The following is a 26,404-nucleotide window of genomic DNA, read 5'->3' on the forward strand; positions in this document are numbered from 1 at the left end:
GAGAAATTGGCACACTGTCAAAATTCAATTAAATTTTTAAGACGATGTAGAGACAACAATTTAATACCAAAAGGCTTGAGGTTACGACCAGCGTACTCAAGCAGAAGACTCCAAAATATTTTATATAGAGCCAGTGTGTCAATGATCCGGGAAAGGTTACAATTTCATAGATCAAATTTATTTTTTATTGAATAAGACATCGTAAGTATTGAAGATTTGCTTTACGGAATGATATCGAATTCTGATTTTGATCGAATTATTTTTAGTTTACACATAATTTATCAAAATTCATATCAGAAACAAAGAAATATACATTTAAATAAATTTAATATTCTTTTAGAACAAAATAGTATACATACTTTTGATAACCTAAATAGAAATAATGACATATTAGCGACAGTTGTCAATCTATCAAATAGACATTTAAATGCAACGGAAAATTTGGTATTGTCAAAAGGTTTAAACTATGCTTGACTATGCTGTCACTCATCCATCTATTCCAAAATTAGACATAATTAGCGCAGTGGAAAAAATATCCGTGTTTACCAACTCATGAAAAAGAACAATATAGGGTACTATGCAAACTTGAATTGGAAAAATCTAATAAAATTGAACAGAACATCAATAAAGAGGAAATGAAAGCTTTAAAAACTTTAAAAAATGATGACTCCATAACAATCCTACCAGCGGATAAAGGAAATGCAACGGTAATAATGGATAAAGTACAATATGAGGACAAAATTACAGATCTAATTACAAATGGACCTTATACCAAATTAACGAAGGATCCAACGAAGACACTGGAAAACAAAATCTATAGAACTTTATTCAAATTTAAAAATGACCTAACGTACTATCAAAGAAAATTAATGACACCTCATTACAGTAAGACACCACATTTTTATGGAGTACTTACCGAAAATTCACAAAGCAAATATTCCACTTAGACCTATTTGTAGTACCATCAATTCTCCTTGTAGTGAACTATCAAAATTTTTATTAAATATTATAAAACCATTTGCAAATAATAATGTCACATTTATAAAAAATACACAACATTTTTTAAGCAAATTATCAAATATTGAATTTAATCCAAATAATATTTTAGTAAGTTTTGACATAAACAGTTTATTTACAAATGTGCCATTAGATAAAACTTTAAACATAATCAAAACGAAATTAGAAAATGATAATACATTAACAACTAGGACAAGACTAAATGTATCAGCTATAATGGAGTTATTGACATTATGTACTAATAATACCTATTTTCAACTAAATAATGAATTCTATAAACAAAATTTTGGTCTCGCAATGGGCTCTTCTTTATCTCCATTATTGGCTAATATATTTATGGAGGATTTCGAAACTAATATCATTTCTAAACAAAATTTAAAACCCACAATATGGTGGAGATATGTAGATGATGTGTTTTCCATATGGCCTCATAGATCGGAATTGTTAGATATGTTCCTGAATATTATAAACGATCAAGAAGAGACAATAAAGTTTACAATGGAAAAGGAATACAATAACACCCTACCTTTCCTCGATGTTTTTAGTCTCAAAGAAGGATACTGGATATGAGACTCAAGTGTATAGAAAACCAACACACACCAACAGATATCTCAATTACAAATCAAATCATAACATAAACGTTAAAAAGGGAATCATTAAATCCTTATATGATAGAGCCAAAATTACTTGTTCTAACGAAAATTCATTTTTTGAAGAAAAACAATTGTTAACATCTGTTTTATTAAAAAATGATTATCCCATATCGTTTATAAATAAGGAATTGTCAAGATTGGATCGAATGGAACAGAACAACTTAGAACGGGATCCTACAACATTCACAAGAAATAATACGAGGAAAATATCAATACCATATGTAAAAGGACTATCCGAGAAACTTAAAACAATAGGAAATAAATTCAACATATCAACAACATTCAAAACAACAAACACATTGAGATCTATTCTATCTAAAACTAAACCTAACAGTGAACAAGAAAGAACAAAGAATTGTATTTATAAAATACCTTGTGAATGCGAACAATTTTATATAGGTGAAACGTCAAGACCATTAGACGTTAGAGTAAATGAACATCAGTCTTATATAAAAAATAGAGAATTTGATAGATCTCAAATATGTCAACACGCATGGGATAATGAACATAGAGTTCAGTGGAGAGATTCAAGTATAGTCCTAAAAGAAGCAGATAGTAAAAAGAGAAAAATCAAAGAAGCGGCTCTAATTATGCTAAATGAAACCAATTGTGTCGCAAATTCCTCGGTAGAATGCAGTAGGATGTGGTTACCCATATTAAAGGAGGAAGTCAATAGAAAGAAAATACCACAATTAGTAAATCAGTAACATATCGAGTTAGTACATTGAGTATTTTAGTATATTTAAAATTTAAAATATCAAGTCAGAATTCGGTATTAGTTTTGAGAGTAAACTAAATGTAAACCCAAATACTTACGATGTCGGGATAGTATCACGAGGTTTTTCCTGGTTTTCCCTCGTGATTTACTATGGAATCTCTAACGCGAGAATTTCAGTGCCACCGTTGCATTTGGTTGTCTTTTTAAAGACAGATCACATGCTATGATTTTTTGTGGCGGATATTCTTGAGTTGGGATTGATTTCATGTAATCGAATGAACTATTTTTTAGTAAAGTCGTCCCAGGAACGCAACTCATCAATATTGGCAATATCATTTTAAAGTCGTCTACTTTAAAATGTATAATACGTGTCTGAATTGCCGATATAAATGAGTCAGATTAAATAAATTATTAGAAGAATTTTTTACTAAGCAACAACATTTTTGTTTATTTAGTATTATTTTGTATTTTGACAACGACACCCGACTTGGGCGTCGAAACGTTAATAAAATCATTTTTAGGTAAAATTGTGGCTTATTTCCCATTTGAATATACTTGATTATAAAAATGCCACAAGAAAATAGCTTCAGAACAACATTTTTGGCATATATATAAAATACTAGTGACGTCATCCATCTGGGCGTGATGACGTAATCGATGAGTTTTTGAATGGGAGTAGGGGTCGTGTGATAGCTTATTTGAAAGGTTATTCAATTCTCTATTCATTAATATAAAAAGTTGACATAATTATTTATACAGGGTGTGTAAAAAGATTTTCTTTGTTTTTGTGTAAATTAATGTAATAAAAATTTTTTTTGTACACACTGTATAAATAATTGTGTTAATGTTTATATTACTGAATAGAGAATTAAATAACCTTTCAAATGAGCTATCACACAACCCCTACTTATATTTAAAAAAATCATCGATTACGTCATCACGCCCAGATGGATGACGTCACTAGTATTACATATATGCCAAAAAATTATAAATTAAAAATAAAAATCGGCCTGTCTGAGGATTTTTCTTCTAATTCGCCCATTCTCTAGAAAATGAATTTATGCAAACTCAAACGTCCTCACTTATACTACAGTGTCGCGCCCGCTTGATTATCAATTAAAAATCAAAGGGGTTTTCGATATTGTATTGCAAAAAACTCTTCGGGATTTCATCAATCGATGTTTAAAGAATATCTACCTACCTTGGCACTATTGAAATTTTCAGTTAAATGTCCGATTCAGGGTTAGAAATGGCCGATTTTGCTATTTTTAAATTTTTTAATCGCTTATGTCAAAAACTATTAACCTAAGAGAAAAGTCACTCAAAGCCTCTTTCCTCGCCTGGCAAGGTCTTATGCTGTTCAGAACCGCCTGTCATTGTACACATTTCTTCTAAATGACTTACTCAAACACATACTTAAATTTAAACCTTACAGGAGAAAGTTTATTTTACCCCCTAAATTTGCACTTTCGATTCACCTGGTAGATACAAGTGCACCGCTGAGGCCTGCCAGGTCATGGTATTTAGCCTTGGTGTGCGATGAATTCTCTTATTTAGCCTCTTAGACTAAAACTAAAGTGCGTCGTAGAGGTCGGAGGTCAGATGTGTGGAAAGGCATCGGGCGTTCGAACCGAAACCCTTTGATCTGTGCTAGGAAAACCGACAACAATCGGATATTTATAAACAACACACGATCAAATTGCCCCATCTACACATCTGCAGACGCGTCTGCCGATGTGTAGAGGAGGCATTTTAGACCAACTTGAATAGCAACGGTGATAAAGGGTCTCCTTGTCTAAGTCCTGATGTTATACTAAATGGCATTGACGTTCTGTTTCATATTTTTACCTGTGCACATGAGCCTGTCACGCACATTTTCCATAATATTACAACATTTTCTGTAATTGCATTAATTATTAACAAATCATTTCGAAAATAATTTATTCGACATTTGACATTCGAAATAAACAAATGTATTGCAAATAATTTAATTACATGTTACGAATTTTAATTCTCTCGTAAGTGTATCTATAATTCATTTGAATAACGCTTTTATCAAAAGTTGTAATCAATAATCCCGTATTTAAGTTAATTAAATATTCATTATGTAATGAGGTACAAATGAAGCCGTATCATTTATAAATTATTGATGAATAATTGGACGAATGCCAGAATGTGAATACAATTCGTCCCCCAGGTCGAGTTTTCTGTTATATCGTTACAAGATGTCAGTAATTTACAAAAATATACACTGCTCGAACAAAATCTACAACATCAATTAATTAAACTCCTGTATACAAGGAATATTTATATTAAAAAGACCCTTTCGGGATACATCAAAGTACGGTTTCGAAATAAAAATTTCATTATCAGTGCTACTTACAGGTGTACATGCTTGAGCCACCAAAATCTGTGGGTGAAAACTCTTTAATAGGGGAGTGCATATAGATTTTCAGTTCGGAAAAAACCAAACAAGATAGATCTTTTTGTAATTTCATTAAGAAATGTTTAATAAACAACATATCAAAAAGTTCTACTCCAGAGGTGGGTGCTTCATTTTTTATTAAACAAATGAACTGCGAAATTAGATGTTTTTTTAAATAACTCCGAAAATATAAACTTTAGGAAAAAACTGGCTTGACCATTGAAAAATTCAGAAAATTTTACAAAAATAAACTTATATAAAGAATTTTCTAAAATTAAATCTGTATCTTCTATAATTTTTTATTTATAACGCTAAAGTCACCCTTCTCACAAAAATTGGTGCTCTGTAAACTAACGTACGGTGAAGTGCACGCTTAAGTTATTTTAATGTAATTCTTTAACTAATGGATCAAATGAAATTTTACAAATTGAACATGAAAGAAGAATAATTAAGCTACCTTATGGTTATAATATAAAGAAATAAAATTTATGGGCATAAGTACGGTGGGGGCGGAAAGTGAGCCCTACATGAATTTTGTTTAAAAATGATTTAAAAATGTGTAACTATGTAATACAATTTTTCTTATAAAACTCTCAATTTTGCACAACTTACCTTTCAAGCATCTTACTAAATGATGTTTCATTCGAAAAAAATCTCAAAAATTTAATTCAAATGATATGACGTCTCAGAAAATGTAATTTTTAAAATCTTCGTAGTTTCATAGAATTACCACCACTTTAAGACGGTATTACTCAAGTTTGAACAAATCTATTTACAGTTTTATAAGTGCTTTTTTAAAGCTCAGAATGTAATCTTTAAAATGCACTCAATTATTTTACTTTAGAAATGAAATAAACTATTTCTTTTTAAGAAAATTAAGAAAGATAACAAAAATGTAATACAAAAACCGAAAATTACCGGCTAAAAAAATGTTTATACAAAGTAATCAAAACTTTTTTGTGTAAAACTTACCTAAAATACATTTAATAATAAGCTTCAACAATAATAAATGTTCAGCAAAAAATTTTTTTTTAGCTCTTATATAGTATGTCTGCGTAACTTGGAACCTATTGATAACTTTTTTATTATCAGTTTTACGAAAAAAGTTATTTTTTATAAAATACTCTGCATCGTATATAATCTAAGATGCAATCATCAAATATCAAATCTAATTAATGTTATACGAGGTATGTCAAAAAATATGAATTTCACTCAAGAGTAAAGTACCTTTTCATTTCACAATATCGAAAATTGTTATTAAGAAAAGTTGTTTGGAATTAAAAAATTTGTTTTAGTGTTCAATTACATTAAAATATTGTGAATAATAAAAGCACTTAACTCTTAAGAAAAATTCATATTTTTTACATACCTCGTATAAAATTGAAAAAGTTTGATATCTGATGATTGTATCTTAGATTTTAGACCAGGGAGATCATTTTATGAAGAATAACTTTTTTTCGTAAAAGTGTTAATAAAATAGTTATCATAATTGTAAGTAATAAAGTGATGATGAGTATCAGTAATTTGAGAAAAAATTGAAAAAATTTTTTTTCGATTAGAATGATGTAATTGTATATTTAGACATCGTTTCTAATTTCAAACAACTTTTCATAATAGCATTTTTTGATATTCTGGAATATAAAGGTACTTTACTCTTTAACGAAATTCATATTTTTGACATAACTCGTATAAAATTGATAAAATTTTATATCTGATAGTTGAGTTTTAGATTTTTGACTATCCAGAGCATTTTATTAAGAATAACTTTTTTCGTAAAATTGATAATAAAAAAGTTTTCCATGTGGTTCCTAGCTACGCAGACACACTGTATAAGGGCTTCTGTATAAGAATTTTCAAATTGCAATGCCATATTCAGATTCAGCATAATCAAAAACAAAATAGAAACATATTTAATCAAAGTAAAATGATGAATTTAACGATATTTTTAAAATTATTTATACAAAACAATTGTTATTGTTTAAACAATTAATAAACAATTAGCGGCCAAATCTGCGAGTAGAACTTTTTACTTTAACATGTACATATATAAACTAACAAAAAAGTTTTAGAAAAATATAAGCTTGTTTGAATTTTTCCGAAACAATGCATGTTTGCGTTCTAATTGCACTCCCCTATAAATAAATGTTATGAAGTTGTAGAAAAGTTACATGTTATGTTTATACATATAAAATAATATGTGATGTTTAAATTATTCCTTGATTTTACATCAGCCAACGTAGTGCACTCCACACTGTGAGTTGCTAGTTCTGAAGATAGAACCTCACATTACGAACTCTAAATAGCAACTGATTTGGCAATGAGCAAAAATAAATAAAATAAAGATAAAAAAATAATAAAATAAAAAGTGTCTATTATTAAATAAAAAAAGTTTACGTTACTAAGGTACCCCCGTTTTGCAAAAATTTTGCAACAACGATAGCTTCTTCATATACCTATTGGTCCGTACATCGTAAAATGATGAAAAAATAATAAAAAAAAAACAATTTCTGTGAAACTTTTATCGACATGACTTTACATTAATATGTATTTTGTCAAAACAATTTTTTTATACCTTTAGTAGTTTCTGAGAAATAGCCCTTTTAACTGCTTATTTGGGACACCTATTTGATGCCACGAACATAAAAAGACACATCGTTGAATTAACTCATTTTTAATCAATAATTTGGAACAATTAGGTACCTAACATAGAAGTCTACGTAAAAGGCGTAAAATGTACATATGGGCCATTCCACGAACATACGCCTGTTTTGGATTACTTCCACAACGAATATTTTACTGTGCAACATAAGAAGTACGAAAGTAAATGGCGCTAATAATTATTCCAATAAACAACAATGTAATTTGTAATTTACTTTCGTTCTTCTTATTTTGCACAGTAAAATATTCGTTGTCGAAGTAATCCAAAACAGGCGTATGTTCGTGGAATAGGGTATATAAAAAACTCTTAATTTTAATATGAATGAATTTGCGGAGAATTAACTTAGAAAAATATGTTAAAGATAAACAACTATGTAGCTATAGTTTTTTTCGTCATAAAAATTTATATAATCATCTATCTAAATTAAACTTCCTTTTGGATATAATTACATTCTAGAATGTTTATACAATATTTATATTTAAATTTTTATAATATTACTTGTCAGTGTGAAATGTGTTGTGTTAAAAGATATCAATTTTATTGATTTTATTTTTTAATGCACTTTTCCTAAATTCAATCAACAATATCTTTTAGAACACGCAGACATGAATGGCAGCGAAAGAATTGCAAAAAAGCAGCACACCAATATAACCTGAAAAATTAAAAGAGCCCATGTTATATTCAAGCTTGCGTTACAAAGTTTTGGAGTTTTTTTAAATATTATTTAATGATTTAAAAATTAAAAAAAAAATAGTTAAATTATTGTAGAATATTAAAAAATATTACTTAAATAAAAAAATATTTCTTGTTTAAAGTTGTCCTTCCTTTTGGTAAAAATATATATACATACAGTAAAATTATTAGTAGCAAACGAAAAAAAATAGCACAGTAGGCAGTACTATAGACTAGCGCGAAGCTTCATACTATGTATTTTTTAATTTTAAATTATATTTTTAAAGTTGAATAAAGTAATTTTATTATTTATTTTTTTAATTACTATTTACATTTTCGCTTCAAAAATAAATATTAAATAATTACATAAAATCACTCTTAGTTAATATTTTTGTTATAGATTTTAATAATATTGAACACGTTTACAAGCTTATTTCGTGACGCCCGCCGTGTCATGTGTCATGGCGCTGCTTCTCTGACGCTCGCATCACTATTTTACGATAGAGAAAAAGAAATAGAACGCCATTATAGTGGCTTTGCTTCATAAGCACGCTGTAGGTATATTTTCCGATAGCAACATTTTATTAAGGCTTATTAAATCAAACAAGGAGACCTACAATTAATTACAATAATACTTAGGTCCGCTATTAAATCGATAAATAAATTCGTTGTAGGACGATGCCGGTGCTACCGTAGGTATTACATATTTTTGAAGCAGTATATCTCAAGATTGACATAAAGACCCTCATTAAATTTTAACAAGTATTTCAGATGTATTTATAATCTGAGTAACGTCATAATTTAACAACTGCCTTGACACAGCAGGGGAAAGTTGTATAAGCTTTTTTGTGTACAAACCCTGATGAGATTTGCGTTGTAACAAAAAAATATAAACCTATTTTTTTTATTTTTTATACACTTACCGGCAAAATTAACCACCCACCTTAAAACTGGGTCATTTTTGGTGTCTCGAATTTCCGAAACCTGTTGTCCGATTTAAGTGATTTTTTAATATGTTATAGCCTTATTGTTTAACAATATCGCTGTAATAATATTGTTACTATTATAAACATGTGCTAAACATGTAAATTTTCATTGTATACCGGGTGTATACAATGGGTTTTTGGACCATAAAAAAGTTGGTTACTTTAAGTGGCTATGGGTACATAATTTGCAAATATTTTACGTGTATCCCTACTTTTTCTGTCTTTGCACGGCAAATTACGTGTAATAAAATTCACACTGGTATGGATATGTAAACATTACTAGAATGTCATTCTACTTGAAAATGTCATCATTAATTTAAAGAGATGAGCTTTGAATGTTCTTGGATAACTGTTATTTTTATAATTGCAAATTATTAATTCAGTTAATAAATGTGATAATTTTTTCACTAACTATGTATTCAGTGATTGTAATAATTTATTTGTACAACAAAAACTAATACTCAATCGAGAAAAGAGGAAAAGTGTTAAAGTGATTTTTTAATAATATACTGTTATGGAACGCTTACAACTTTGAACATCTTTAACAACAAATTACTTGGATCACAGAATATATTATCCTGATGTATTCTCTGCTTGGATCTTCCACAAATAATACACAATAAATAACTTTTTATTTAGTTCACGTCTTAAATCAATTATTTATCAAATACACTATATATCAATAATATTTAATCAATAATTCAAAATATTCCCGATGCAATGTCAAATATTTAAAATTGTCACTGATTGTCAGTGTCTGACTGACAATATATGCTGACAATATTATATTCGGCTGAGTGCGTTGTAAGACAAAGATAGATTTGGAAAAAATTATCACGGCATTGTGTTCATTTTTTTCGAATCCTGAAAAAACCAATAAATATTTTTGAAAAATTTAAACGCAGAATGAAAGACTAAATTATTACCGAGGGCCGAAAGTCCCTTAGAATAAATAAAAAGTTTATTTTGAATGAGATATTTGAAATTAAAAATCACACTAAATTTTCTCTTAGTTTTTCACCCCTGTAACTTATTAAAATAAACATTATAGAAGTTCTCAGGGACTTTCGGCCCTCGCTAATAACGTAATCTTTCATTCTGCGTTTAAATTTTTCAAAAATACTTATTAGTTTTCTCAGGATTCGAAAAAAATGAATCCCCATTTGAATAGCATTGCAGCCGAAAATACGTACCGATCCCAACTAGCCATGTTTTTCATCAATACAGGTTGTTTTTAAATAAGTGTTGCAAATTTTAACGGGCAATTCTCTATGAAAAAATAATAACAGCTTGCTTTATAAACGTATGTCCGCAAATGGTTCGTTTCCGAGATATTGGTGTTGCCATTTTTCTTACAGAGTGGCGATATATTTATTGTTTTAAAACTGGTTGAGATATGCAAATGACATTTGGTGGGTTTTAAGAGGTAGTTATTGCACATTTTTGACATACAATTAAGAATCTAATATTCACCATTGGCGCGCATACGGGTAATATGACCCAGGGATAATATCAATAAATATATTACAAACCAAATACCAAGGGGGACGATTTGTCGCCACACATGCAATGCTCATACCTTTTTACTTTATCGTACTACATACGTAGTATGAGTATAATAGATAAAGGATCGTGCAAAAATTTTTTTTTTTTAGATTTCACTTTTTTTTGACGTTTTGAGTCCCCCTGAGTGTAAAAAGCAAATAAAAAAAACATGTCGGAAGTATGTACGTATGTCTGTACGTATGTCTGTACTCTGTACGTACGTATGTACGTACGTATGTCGCCACCGCCCAACAAAAACTACCGGACCGATTTCGATGAAATTTGGTATGAGTAAGTTTAAGAGAATTTTGTCGAGAAACTAAGCTTTTGAAAAAAACCTCTCAAAGGGGGGCCGAAATAGGGGGGTTATTTGGGGCCCATTTTTGCAAATTTTGACCGAAACGAATGAAATTTAACATAAAGTTAGCTTATCGATAGGTGAATAGAAATACGGAATTTGACATTTCCAAATCCAAAATGGCGGCCAGCATGGCCGACCTCCCACTCGATACATTTCCCTACCAATCTAAAAACTTGTTTAAGATAAATTTAATTTGAAAAAACATTTATATAGCCTAAAGATGGGCCTATAACAAGAATATTATCGTTTTTCAGAAAAAGTTATGGGTTGCCTATATTTAAGGGGTCAAAATTTGACATAACTTTGAACTAGATTTTCTCAAAAATGGCTCCAAGGAATTTGTTTATTTTTTGATATATTTTTGATATCTTATCGGTTAATTCAATAACATTAGTCAGATTTCTTATCTCCTCATAGGAGGGGAGTTATAAATTTTTTATAAAAAAATATTCGAATGCCCGTAACTTCCTCTGTAATAGAAACTATAATTTGAAATTTGGCATGCATATAGAGTACTTTATTATCTATTAGTTCAATAAATTTTACCCACAATATGGCTTCCGGTTGAACCGGAAATGAAAAAAAAATCTTAATTTTTTTGATACGCCCTGTATATTTTTACATATTTTGAAAGAATGCAAAATTACCTTTCCAATGTCATAAAACTCGTTGCTGTAGCTCAAAAACTCGAAAAGTTACAGAAAATAGAAATTTTGCTAGAATCTTGTGTGTGTCACCTCTCACGCGATCATAGCAGAGCATTATTATAGGGCAGTCAATGAGGGTATTTGGCTCCAAATTCCATCCTACTACATCGATGTACTTTGATATTTTCACAGTAAGTAGGGAATAGCTCAAGAAACAAAATCTACCCTATATAATATGGCGCTTTTATCTTGGGGCAATTCCCACCCTTTCAAGGGGGAGGAAAATCTGTTGGTCAAAATAAGCATGGAGGTGGCTAGAGAACCTATTTTTAAGCAAAAACTGATCTATACTTTTTTTTGAGAACTCAATACTTTTTGAGTTATGCGTAGTTGAAAATTGGCCATTTTCATTTAAAAATGACACGTTTTCGGACGGTTTTTTGTGAATACCTTAAAAACTATGCATCAAACTAAAAACAGTATATAAATTTTTTTAGATTATAAATAATAAAGAGATTCGTTCCTTCGTAAATTTTCTATTTATAATACAAAAAGAGATATGGTAGGTAAAAAGAGTTTGTTTTTTTGGTGCATGCCCAAAGTACTCATGCTTTTGTAGTGTTTGAAAAGGCATTTAAAACGAGCACCGTTCAAATGTCGGTTACATTCAAACTAAGCGAGATATGGTGCAAAAGAATATATGACTAATGTACTTTAAGGAAAAATGAGAAGTACATACATTTAACCCATCATCCACCAGAATTTAAATGCATTGTTTTTCTTTTGCAATACCTCTTAATATAGTGTTATTTCTATTTTCAAACAGTTGGACGGGTGAAAAAAATAAGATCAAATTATAGAGCGCATTTTTAACTTTTCTTAAAATTCTTCCTTTTGCTCCATGCAGTTCGAAAATAAAAATGTTCTATCCCCGAGAAGTGGTGGGAACCGCCCCCATGATAAAAGCGCCATAGTATATAGTATATAGGATAGACTTTGAATTAGGAGATTGGGCTTTGGGCTACTCCCAAAATTTCATTAAAATCCATGCAGTAAAATGCAAATATTGTAAACTATTAATTTCTCAGAAAAATGAACTAATTTGAAATGAAAGTATGACTAATATTCTATTGATTTAGGTATGCAATAATCTATAGTGTGTCCCCGAACATTCTCCCAAATGCAGGAATTAATGATGCGTAGAACCATAAAATATTATCAAGTATACAAGGTGTTTCTAAAATATCAAAATAACGAGTAATTTTGTTATTTTTATAGAATGCCAGTATCTAGTACGATAACGATAATAGATCGGTACGATAAAGTTCTCGGGCGGCCCTTCCGTCCAGCGTTTTTTACAGTAATCTCTTAATTTTTAGAAATTACAAACAGATTTGGGGCTATTATTTGGGGCTGATTTATGTAAACAAAATAATAATAACTGATATAAACCCATAATGTTTTTGTTTTGTGTATTATCTATTATGATAAATAAATAAATATCTATCTATCTATCTATAATAATATACGATGTGGCATAGAGGCGACATAGAGTTACGTCCATCAAGTTAGCAGAACAAGGTCAGCAGAACACAGTTATTCTTATACCATAATTAAGTGTAAATAAAATGCAAATTTAATGTTCCAAGAAAAAATTTATCGCTCTTTTTTTTAAGTTATCGCATGTTCTACTATAAAATCTACTATATTTTCTACCAGATTCTAAAATCTACTAGATTTAAAATTTTCCCACTAAATCACAAGAAATTCTACTACATCTAGTAGAAAATCTACTAAATTGGCAACCCTGAATGGTACCAAAACTTCTATTGTGCACTGAAGGAGAATGGCTCTAGAGCAGGGGTGGCAAATACTTTAAGCGCGGGCCAAAATGAAATTTTCAAAATGTCTCCCGGGCCGGAGACCTATACCATAAGTATCTTTTAAAGAATTTAGACAAAGATATTTGACTGTTAATAATAGATAATACTAATAATAAATTGTCTTAGTTGGGTGTGGGTGTACATTATACATGCGAACCATTTGTTCCCAGTAAAATTACGAAATTTTTAATGTGGTCCATTATATTAAGCCATAACAAGGATCCAGATAAAAAATGAAATTCAGCAGCCTTTATGAAGATAAGGAAATTTGTGAGTAACCAAAGATTCAATCTGATGCAAATCTGATATCGAATAAAAAACGTTATGCCAAGTCAACCATCATCGACGAAATTCAAAGGAGACAACTGATCTGGTATGCTCATGTAGAAAGAATGGACGACGACAGGCTGCCAAAACAAATTTTAAAATTGACGCCAAGCGAAAGAAAAAAGGAGGGCCGAAACAATCCTAGCTCTCTGGCATTCAGAAGGTAATGTCAAAAAGGAACCTTCACCCTGGCGAACGCAACGACGGACGAACAAAGCAGGAAACTGGGAACCGGAAGGCAGAGAACCCTATAAATAGGGTTAGGAATAGGGTCCAGGAATAAGGCTATAACATATTAAAAAAAATCACTAAAATCGGACAACAGGTTTAGGAGATTCGAGACATCAAAAATGACCCATTGTCTCGATTTTTTTGGCCAGGAGTGTATATCCTTGTAACCGGATAGAAAGTGTTGCATTTTTTTAGCCATCAGTTTAACAACTAAGTACCCTTTTAGACTAAGACACTGGTGTCTGACACCGGTGTTCAATTGCAGCAAAGCATTGTTGAGCCACTAAAATCAGTCACACACTCAAAGTGGCTCGTCTGTAGTCGTTCATTTAAAACAATGCTTTGCTGCCGGTGGCGGACACCGGTGTCAGACACCAGTGTCTTAGTCTAAAGGGGTACTAAGGGCGATCGCAAACACAGCCACTTGTGATCGCCACCGGTGGCTGCTACACGCATGGGTTTGGCTCACACACTGCGATCCCGATTGTCTTCGAGCGACAAGCTACGGCGGTGGACGGTTTTCGCTACTTGAAGTCGGTGACGACCACAAATGGCTGTGTTTGCGAGCGCCCTAATCTAAACCTACATTATACGACAGTAGAGCCGACATAGAGTTTTCCTTCAAAGAAAAACCAGTACATTTTCTTTGAATTCGGGGCCAACCCCTGTATATAATCTTTGTTTTTAACAACTCCCGATAACACTGCCCAGGAGGGTGTTAAAAACTTGTTTGTTATCTTTATATATAAATAAACGCTGAAACAATGGACGCTGTCTTGAGATTAGAAAATTGGAAATTCCCGACACGCGCTCATCCATTCTTTAAATTTAAAAGAAAGTGAGAGGAAAGAAAATGTTTGCTGATTAAATAGGAACACTCCGTGTGGAGAGGGGCTTTAAGCTGAGGCATTAAGGGTACTTATTCCGCAATTAATCACTTGCTGAATAGGGTTGTTTTTTTGTTTCAGGAGGGACATTCCAGAAGAGAAATGGTATGAAGGAGCCAGATCACTTTAGCGAAACGGTGAGTAATGATTGTTTCTACTTTTTAAGTGCCAGTTCAATGGTGAAGTAGTTGATTTAAAAAGGCCTTTTAGATTTGTCGATATTTACGAGGAGGCTACGTTTAGTTTTCAATATAAATAGCCCACCCTTTTAATATTGTGGGAATTGTTCAACAAAAAGTTCAACAAATTAATTCATCAAGTGAGCATTTTTCAATTGTTCATAATTATTAAAATAAACAATAAAAATATTTAAAACATTTCACAATGTGAATTTTTATGTAATTAAGTAGGTAGAGGTAATGGATTTTGATAAGAGCTATGAGTCATGCCGATGCAGTACACAAGTTTACATGTTATTTACAAGGTCATAGCTCTTGTCAAAATCTATTACCTCTACTATATGAAAAAGATGGGTCCGATCGGTCGAGTAGTTTACAAGTCTATTTCTTTATCCCATTTGAGAAAAAAGGTCCGTTTCAAATGGTTGTACAGGTGCTTTATCAACACTTACATTAAATTAAATAGTAGCTTTGTGGAAATATACAATTGTTTGTAATATAAAATTCTGAAAACATTGAACTTCTGTTTCTAGGCGATTAATAGGCGTTAAGGAAGTAGAAAAATACCTTCAATTGTATAATGCTCATTTTATACAAATTATACTAAAAATGTAACAATAGGGAACTTGCACTAAAAATTTTTTTTGCATAAAATTGTTAATTTATGTTTTAAAATCTTATATTCAAAATATTACGTCTTAACAATGAATAGTGTACGTACAACATCTAATCAAAGTTCCGCGCCTAAAATTTCCGTTTTAAACAACTTCAAAAGCGAGACCTGAGGTCTGACGTCACAGGCCACTCGTATCGTTTGTCCGTTCGGGGTGGGCCATTGCATTTAATGCAGTTTGCCCATAGATAAATAATATAGTTGAAATATCTTGTTTTACTCTGTGGCAAAAATGATTTTTTCTGTGACAGGCAAAATATTAACATTTTATCTCTGTTGACATGTATCAAAAAGTTCTTTTTTATGAAATTACTTTGTTCGTTTCTTGTGTTGAAGAACAAAGAAGAAACAAGTAACTTAAAAATAAACAAAACTTTTAGTAATAAAAGTAAGAGTAACTAAAAAGTATTGGTGCTACTATAGTATGCGGTCTACAGTCGGGTTTCTACTATAGCTTGCGGCCTACCGAGGGATGCGGTGTAAGTATAAGCTGAGATGATAAAGATATTAACTTGTAAAATTACAATAATTATTCTTCTTATTTATGCGTATTATTAACTTTGTAAAGAAGGATTTTGTTGCTGCTAATCACCATAATCTTTTCTCAGAAGGCTTTGAACACAATAATGAAAGGCTCCAGTAGATACTAATAAACATTACAATAAAATATAATCTTTATTATAATGAAAATTCCACACCTGTAATTTTGAACCAATCAAAATACGTTATTTTGACAGATCACCATGGCAACGGAGGTATTTTATCGGAAATTTTTTGCTCGTGGCGTACCCAACAGCGAATTATAGTGGAAATTTTTTGACGTTTACAATAACAGAACATTTTTTACAGACTGGTTTTTATTTGTTTACATAATTTAGTTTTGATTCATTTTCTATCACTTGTAGTTACTCAAAACTTATGTAAAATTGAAGAATATACTATTTTCTATCTTGAAATGGTATTCCCATGCAACTACAGTGAGTAGAAATTACGAATTTGAAAGCCTAAATAATTGCTGACAAAGCTATGGCGCGCTATTAATCTGTTCATGCAGCTTTGGATTTTCAAATGCAAATTTGGTGTGGAATTTTCTTACCGAATACCACGCGAAGTCAAATTAATATCCGGAAATTTTTTTTTGATCATGAATATTTTTAGGAAATTTTCAAAATATTCATGATCTCAAAAAAATTTCCGGAAATAATTTGACCTCTAGTGGTATTACTAGTGAAAATTACACCGTAATCTTTTCCAGGATATACGAAATCCTTCGATTAGAGGTAGGTAGATCAAACCCACGGGGTAATCCGTATAAGTACTATAATATAATGGTACCAAACTATTGTTATAAACGGTTTAAACATGCTTATTAATAACTCTTACTTATTTGCATTGACACTTCGCATTTCTCCAATAGAATAGCTTTTACTACTTTTTATAAAAGTTGCCACGATGAAGACATCAACGGTAGGTAAGTTAGTCAGATTGACCTTTTGAAAAACCCTCGTCCGTCATATTATGCGTTGTAAACTCTTTACAAGGTAGCACTCAACTTTATCAATTTCAGTTTAAAACTAAGCTGATTGGGGAACTACTTATTACAATATATAAGATGAACATAAATAATACCTAGGAATTTTTCATTAAAGACGATTAAAATGTAATATACCCGTGATACCTACCTTAATCGCGTTGTTTCCGCCGGTTCACCGTGGCCCGTGACGTCGAACCAATAGAAGGACGTTCAAGAGCCTCCTAAGATATTTGAATTTTATAGCATTTTCAAAACGTCGTAATTAGCGTACGGGTTAAAAGTATTTGTTTTTTTCACATGCAAGCGTTTTAAGATCATGTTACCTTTTAATATAATTTTAATATCATTTTAATATTTAAAAATTTTTGCAAGTTCCCTATACCTAGGGTTACTATACGTCCGGATTTCGTCCGGACAGTCCGGATTTGGTCCGGACAGTCCGGATTTGAAGGACATGTCCGGATTGGCGCCCGGATATGAGAAATGTCCGGATTTTTTTCTTTACTAAAAAAAATGGAAAATACTAGGCCCAACGGTGGGAAATTTCATTCTGCGCAGCACCTTAGGTCTAAAGTATGTTAAAACATAGGTGTATATGTATTTTAAACTAACAGAGATTTTCGATGTAGCGAAACAGCTGTACTTTTTGATTGTGCCATATGAATTTCGCATATATGTACAATGTAGAGGTAGCAACACAGTCAAATTCACATTTTACATTTTCTACAACCCCTTGGACAACCCCTGTCCGGATCTGGCCTTAATAAATTATGGTAACCCTACCTATACCGTACTTTTCACAGATCGAGATCGAAATAGTCGTTTTGGTTGGTATATAAAAAATGCGTTCTTCCTGGTTGAAAGACATGAGCAAACTGAATCGACTAGTGTGCGGAGAGCAATCGCTTGTGCCGCAGGCTTCTTACAAGATGAGCAAGACGCGCGAGCTTCGAGACGTGTCTTCGATCGAGCCATGTGTTGATGGCCTAAGAAGAGTTTTTTGATCTCATTCTTTTCGTAAGGTCTCAGATTTTCATGTTTTTAAAAAAGTATATTAATTTTTAATTATTTACTTACAAATAATTGATGCAGAATGAAGTATGTACCATTTTTTGACAACTGCAAAGGACATCGCACACATCTTATGGAAAATATAATGTCACTCACATTCAATAAAATTTATACGAATAGATTCGTTTTAAATTAACGGTCAAATCTTATCATTGCGCCAACTCTTAATTATGATTAATTACGGCGCGAATTGCAATTAAAGTTTATCGAAATCACATTTTTGGAGTCGGTAAAACTGTCAGTTACAATTACTATTGCTCTGGGTGCTATTCAAAAGAGCCTTAGGCCGATGCCACATTATGCGTTTTGACCGGATGCGTTTCCGACGCATCCGGTGAAAACGCATAGTGTGACAGATCGGTCCGGTTGCGTTGGAAGCGGATGCGTTTTGAGTCATCGGTACGCGCTTACTACCTGCACCAGACTAAACGCATAGTGTGACAGGTCGGTCCGGTTGCGTTGGAAACGGATGCGTTTTCACCGCATCCGTTCAAAACGCATAAGGCCGATGCCACATTATGCGTTTTGACCGGATGCGGTGAAAACGCATCCGTTTCCAACGCAACCGGACCGACCTGTCACACTATGCGTTTACTCTGGTGCAGTTTGTAAGCGCGTACCGATGACTCAAAACGCATCCGTTTTCAACGCAACCGGACCGATCTTTCACACTATGCGTTTTCACCGGATGCGGCAAAAACGCATCCGGTCAAAACGCATAATGTGGCATCGGCCTAATGTGGCATCGGCCTTAAACCCCGCTGGGCCTAAGCGGATTAGTGAAACTAATCCGCTGATTTATGGAGTACCGACAATTTGGGTATTATAAAATATTTTTTCTCTCTCTAACTTATGTACGTATCCATTTGATTTCAGATTTATTTATATCAATTTCAGCTCTTATTATTGAAAATATGGAGTTGGCGCAATGATAAGATTTGACCGTTAATTTAAAACGAATCTATTCGTATAAATTTTATTGAATTTGAGTGACATTATATTTTCCATAAGATGTGTGCGATGTCCTTTAATATAATTTTAATTATCTGCATTATCTTATTTATTTTATATTTATAAATCTTATTTATTTTATATGTATGTACAGTACGTAAATTGTTCAGCTGGACATAGGAAACATACATCGTATATATTTAGATACATAAATCCATACATTGTATTATATTGAGATGATTGTGGCAACTGAGCTACAAATACAAATTGTCAGTAATTGTTTATCCTGGATGTTAGCATTAACTTCAAAATTCGTTAAACGTCAAGTATTATTGGTTTGTCATCTGAACCTTGACCGAAGCGAAGAGTATTGTTTAAAATGTCTATTTATACTTCTCCAGAAAAGATGCAAATAATTAAATGGTATTATCAGTAGTAATTGCACAAGAGCTCTAAAATTCTATATTAATTTTAGAGATCGAGTGCAATTTGTTGTGATTATTTCATGAATAAAACTGTTCAAAACCAAAATTTTATTTTAATTTATTAATGTAAGTACAAATTAGTACAATTAAACACACAGTTGTTATAAATATTTTACGGTTGAAAGTCATCACTTTTATCATTTTTAAAACATTAATTGTCATTAATGTCACTGAATGTATTTTTTCGTAGCAAAGAAGGGCATCTGACGTAATATACTTAACGACGGGCAATTATCAAAAATTATCGATTTAATTCAGATTTCTCTAGCTTTCTATTGGTCAGAATGTCCTATGAATGAAATAATCAAAAATTATCAATTAATTCAGATTTCTGTAGCTTTCTATTGGTCAGAATCTCCTATGAATGAAATAATCAAAGTAATTCGTTGGCAGAATGTGTAGATCTATTTGCTAATACTTTCGAAACTAGACCCATACCTTGCAGACAAACAATGGCAAATGTTATAAATAGTTTTGAAACACAATATTGCTTAAAAGATTGTACAAAATGTCACAAAAAAAGAGATGTCCCCGAAAAGACAGCAGGAAATCGAAAGAAGGGATGAAGATATTTGTTCTAAAATTGAGGTAGATAACTCCAGAACCACCAGAAGTGTCGCCAAGGAGTTGGAGGTTTCGCATACCACAGTTCATAAAGTCCTAAAAAAATTGCTTTAAGAGTTTCAAATACTCGAGAACCCAGGAGTTATTTCCCGGACATCATTATCGTAGAATGGAGTTTTGTCAAGCTGCAATGGATGCATCACACGAAAATGATGATTTTGTAAAAAACATTCTTTTCACCGATGAATCGTCATTTTCTGCACGAGGTCATCACAATCCTTCCAGAACGCGGTATTGGTCTCAGGAAAATGAACATAGAAGTATTGTACATCGGACTCAACGCCATCAAAAACTTAATGTGTTGACCGGCATTTTAGGTGACCATGGAATTGGTCCATTTTTCATTGAGGGAGTTCTGAATTCAGCTAAATATCTTGCTCTTTTACAAGATAGCATTATTCCAGCTATTCAGAATATCCCAGATGTACGTTTAGAAGATGTCTGGTACAAACAGGAGGGCTGTTCCGTTCATAATGCGCGTATCGTGAAAAATTATTTAGGCACAATTTTTCAAGATCGCATTATAAGCGGAACAAGCAACCAAATTAAATGGCCTGCAAAATGTCCCGATTTGGCTCCCATGGATTTCTTCTTCTGGGGACATATTTATTAAATCCACCATCTATGGCAACGATCTCGAGAGGGCACATAGTCTAGAGGATTTGTAAAATAAAATAAGAAACGCTTGTGCTACGATTACGCCACAACAGCTTGAAAACGTGAGGCAAGCATTTTATGATAGACTAGATTATTGTCTTGCAAAGCAAGGTGGTCTATTTAAACCTTTCATTTAGTTTACTTATTATTTTGTACCGTATAATGTATTGTTGGTTTTTCAATTACTTTAAATTAATTATTTATTTGTGTTTAACTAGTTTGAATAATAATTTTTCGTTTTTCGTTGGGCATAGTACACAATAAAATTTTTGAAAGGTTTTTAACTGCATTTTAATAACTTTAAATTATTTACGTAGATTTACGTAGCAGGATTACCTCCCTCGATTCACAGGTCTTTTTCATGAAAGAAAATTCTACATAGAGTTAAAAAAAATAGGTGCGGTTCCCTGTAGGCCTATTGGGGACGATCTTTCCACAATAGAAAAGATCAACGCACTGGCTAGCTTACCTCAAGTGGTGTGAAAACGGCTAGATATGTTTGTAAAGGAGAAATTTACTTTACTTAAAGGATTGTGACCGATCAGAGGTCACAGGTCAAAGTATCCTCAAAATACTAAGGTAGCCACTTGAGGACACTTTTGCCTTTAACCCCTTACGACACGCAAAGGCCGCCATTCGTGAAGTCACAATCCTCGTTTATATTCATTTCGACTGACACAAATAAACGTCAAAACATGACAATAACGTAGTAGCTAATTTTTGGCCTGAGGGAATGAGAAAACTGTGTCTGTTTAATTTTGTAATGAGTTTTAAATAAAAAATATTTTAAAAATTAAAGTAAAATTATTAACTCATTAATCATAATCTTTGTTTTTGAGTTATTTATGGACATTTTTGCTTACAAATTCACTTATTCTATTGGTTGTAACAACTCTATTGCACCAGAAACTCGAACTCGTACACAAGCTTCAACTAACACAGATTAGCGCAGTTGCCACACTCAACTTAATGTACATTGCATATGTCCAGCTGTACGATTTACGTACTGTATATAATTTTAATATAAATTTAATTATATCTGCACCATTTTAACCTCTATAAAAAACAAAATACACCATCTGAAAGACTGCGAAAAAACACATCTTTATAATAAAACAAATTTGTACGACCCATAAATCCGGAGACAAATTTGGGTAGCTTGCCAATGAAGTTTTAAAATATATTTAATATAGATATGCATAATTAACATTGTAAAAACTTATTAAACTTACTAAACCAAGCCGTATGGTGAGGGGAGTTTCTCTAAACGGTAATATACGGTATATTTTTTCTCTAAACGGTAAAATACCTAAACGGTATTTCAAAACATGGCACGCTTGAAACTGCAACATCTCGGTTGCTACCTAATGTAAAACCTTCTGTTTTTTGATTTGTAGTAGCTTGTATAAATAAAAAGTTATAACATGTTTTCACCCCTACAAAGCCACCACCAACCCTTAAAAAGTTAGTGTTTTACCTTTTTTGGCAGTTTTTTGTTTTGATACTTTTTTTTATTATTTTTATGAATCAATTAAATTTTCTTTCTCTACAACCGTGTTAAAAATGCAATTTTTAGCACTCCATACGAGCGTTAAAAATGCTACTTTAAGGCACTAGTGCTTTAAAATGTTTAAGGCACTGCAGTTCGTATTGACCGTATAGGCAATTTTGATGTAATGTCAAAAAAATATAAGAATGTCAGTCAAGTTCAAGTAAAAGTTTTTGTAGATATTGTCCTGTAATTACGTTTGTAGAAAAAATATTGTATGATATGCGTGTTAAAAAGTACATTTTTAAGGCACTCATGTGAATTGCAGAACTCGCTTCGCTCTTTCTGCAAACTTTCACATGCGTGCCTTAAACGTGTACTTTTAACACTTATATCATAAATAACTATTATCTACATATTTTGAAATGCAATGTTTGAAATCCAATTTTATTTATAAAAAGACATTTTTCTTTAAAATATTGTTTTTTTTTCTTATTTTTCTTTTTATTATTTATACTGCATTCTTCAATCATTTAATTTTCCTTTTAATTTAATACATATATTTCAAATTAATATTCATACTTATAAAAAATATTTTAAAATATTAAAATTAAAAATACGTATGTGCCGCGGGCCGCTTTTGTCAAATCATAGATCTAATAACAGATAGATTGGGCAAGGTCCGAAAAATAGCGTAACGCGGAACAGTTTGGGCCGCGAGATAAAGTACATCTGCCGAAGAAATCTTCATCCTACACCATAGGGGTGTTTTTATGGTTATATTGAAAACGTCCACTACAGTCGGACAGTCCCTGTAGGTAGGTGTTGGAAAATATTCTGAAAGTGAGCGATTATCATGATTTTTTGTTCGCTCACGGTCCATTTAACCGTATTGTTTCGAGGTAATTTACGAATTCCTGTGTGGTCTAGTGATTTATTTTCACACAAAAAACTAACGAATAGAAGAAACATTAGTGGACGTTTATTAATTACACAAAATAAATTATTAGAGGGAAAAGTTTTTTTTTTATTCTTTATAGCGACATTAGCCATATACGGGATGGTTCTTGTTACGTTGGTAAGGACCACATTTTGAAGGCTTCTACTTTTTTCATTCGGGGTGGTACAAAATAATAATACCGGAGTGTGCTTGTTCTAAACAAACTACATATTGGAGAGGGAGAGAAATGTGTACATAAAAAAGGAAGAAAATGCGTGACGACAGAAAGTTGTGTCCTAGTTTTTGTTCCATGTAACAACATGTTGCAAAAATTCTTATATACTCAAATATGTTGAAAGATGTTAGATATTTGCCTCCCCCTCTAGAATCCGTGGACTGTTTTATTCTACTCGCCTGGGGTATTCTATCACATTTAAAGACTTTTAAACACATACATTTACTACAGCAGAGGCTCAGCTTACATCTTTTATAATAGTAGGCACAAGTCATAAACCAGTTGTACCTCTTTCATACTTTCAAAGGAATTCGTCATTATAGTTTTAAATGCCAATATTGTATGCAGTTATGCAGTATAAGTTAAAAATAATAAATATTCGCAATATATTTGCAATTTAGACAACATTAAAATATTTAAAAAATACCAAAGAAGGAATCTCCAACAACGCATTAAAATAACCACCTGTGTTATTATGTACATCGATATTATTTTTCTAGAGTCATGAAATAGCCTAGAATTGTCATAAATATTTGATTCTCTTCCGTAATAAAATCAATAATCGATAAAAACGCGGATTAAGTTTAACGAACTCCATATGAATGATACCCGTGGCCACTACTGTTGAGTGTTGGCCTTCTATAAGACATTCTTCCTCTAATGACATAAACCGTTGCCATATATGACAGCTGAAATGAATACATGTTCTGTTAGAGCAGAACGGTGCTCGTTATTACACTTAATGTACAGTATGTCTTCGCCGGTTTTTATCGAGACACGTTAATTTTAAATTAAAATGGATTCTTCTTAACCATTACGCCGGTTTTTCTCGATCAACGGTACAGGGTGTTTAGAGGCAGATATATTGTAGTGACTTCTCGCATATACGGAGCGGATAGTTTTTTCCTTCTATTATTTCTTAGGAATAAAGCACAAATTGGTGAAGGTTCACAAATAACGTGCCTTCATTATACTAATGGCTTGTTTAAAATGATAGTAAAGTAATAAAAGTAATATTTCATTATAAATCTTCTATTGTTGAAAATGTTACTCCTACTTTAAGCGCTTCTGTAATTCAGCTTGTTAATAGTGTAGTACAAACTTACTTTTTCGAGTTTGGATCCGACTACAGTTTTTCTGCCCAATATCGGGTCGGGCTACATCTTCACTCTTTGTATTTGCGAGACATACATCGAGGTGCACTGTGATGGGCAATACTGCATACTCTGGTGCTCCACATTCTATATTTTCTCACATTCACAAAGTGAGGGTTCTTTCCTCAAGGTTCATTCCATTAGGTGGTTCTGGGTGTAGGGGACACAGTTCGAATGGTTCAACGCTGACGTTTCTCATAAACCTTCTCCTTGATTTAAGCCAGCTGGTTCCTGGCGGTTCGTCAAGCCCGTACCTATAATTGGTACCTTTCATCGAAAGTTTGCCTAAACTTCTCAACATATTGCGAGGCGCATCGACGATCTTCTGGTGACCCGAATCCAGCTGCCCGCTACAGTATGGATAGAGGGGTAGATTTCATACAGCCGGTAGTTCTTCTACATGTTTCATCTAATGCAGTGTTGACTTGCTGGGCGTGTCTACGTCTATCCACACGGGACAAGCAAATTCCCCTGCTGAGAAACATAAGGCCTCAGCTGTTTACTTTAAGACCTGTGGGTTTGCACCCCACTTGCTCCCTACAAGTTTCCGGAGGAGGTTGTTTCTCGTAGTAATCTTTAGTCTTGTACTCTGACAATGGAATATCTATACAGGGTGTTTGGTAAAGAATGGGCCATAGCTTAACCTCAGGTTCCTGAGGTTAAAATAGGCCGATTTAAGCTAACTTACCTTAGTATAAATTTATAATAACCGAGATACAGGGTGTCAAAGTTAAACTTTTTTTTTATTATTTATTATTGAATATTTCCTGACATGTATGAGATAACAACATGAAATTTGGTATGTGTGGGTTTTTTGGGCCGAGAAAACTAAATTCCCTACCAAAAATCATGTATTGGCCAGAGGGCGCTACATACGCCTTTCAGCACTCATTTATTACGTTCAATTTTTTTTATCCCTCACTGTATAATTTTGACATTAAAATGTTTATTATCCTATTAGTTTTACTTAATAAAGGTATACATACCTCTTTCATCTCCCTAAACTCAACCGTTTTCGAGATAAACACATTTTAAATCTGCGATACACCATCATTTTTAGCATAATCATTGTAGTTACACCCGAAAAATAACTTAAAACCATAAAATTATCCAAAAATGTATCGCAAATTTCTTCAAATGGAATTTGCGATGCAATGACATAAATTTGAGAACTGGCACAATTATTATGGTTTTAAGTTATTTTTCGGGTTGAACTACAATGAAATATTATCTCGAAAACGGTTGTGTTTAGGGAGATGAAAGAAGTATACCTTTTTTAAGTAAAACTAATAGGATAATAAAAATTTTAATGTTAAAATTATACAGAGTGAGGGATAAAAAAATTGAACGTAATAAATGAGTGCTGAAAGGCGTATGTGGCGCCCTCTGGGCAATACATAA

The 26,404-nt window shown here is 32.2% G+C and overlaps 1 protein-coding gene across 1 annotated transcript in view; it reads left to right on the plus strand.

Moving 5' to 3' along the window:
* LOC126886732 (apoptosis-stimulating of p53 protein 2) overlaps positions 1–26,404 on the plus strand; it is a 953,306-nt gene that overhangs the window by 35,079 nt on the left and 891,823 nt on the right. The window contains exon 2 of the mRNA XM_050653743.1: positions 15,093–15,148. Coding sequence (XP_050509700.1) covers positions 15,119–15,148 — 30 coding nt within the window. The 5' untranslated portion in view covers positions 15,093–15,118. The remainder of the gene's footprint in view (positions 1–15,092; positions 15,149–26,404) is intronic.

The sequence above is a fragment of the Diabrotica virgifera genome, chromosome 6 (genome assembly GCF_917563875.1).
Source record: "Diabrotica virgifera virgifera chromosome 6, PGI_DIABVI_V3a".
Lineage (NCBI taxonomy): Eukaryota > Metazoa > Arthropoda > Insecta > Coleoptera > Chrysomelidae > Diabrotica > Diabrotica virgifera.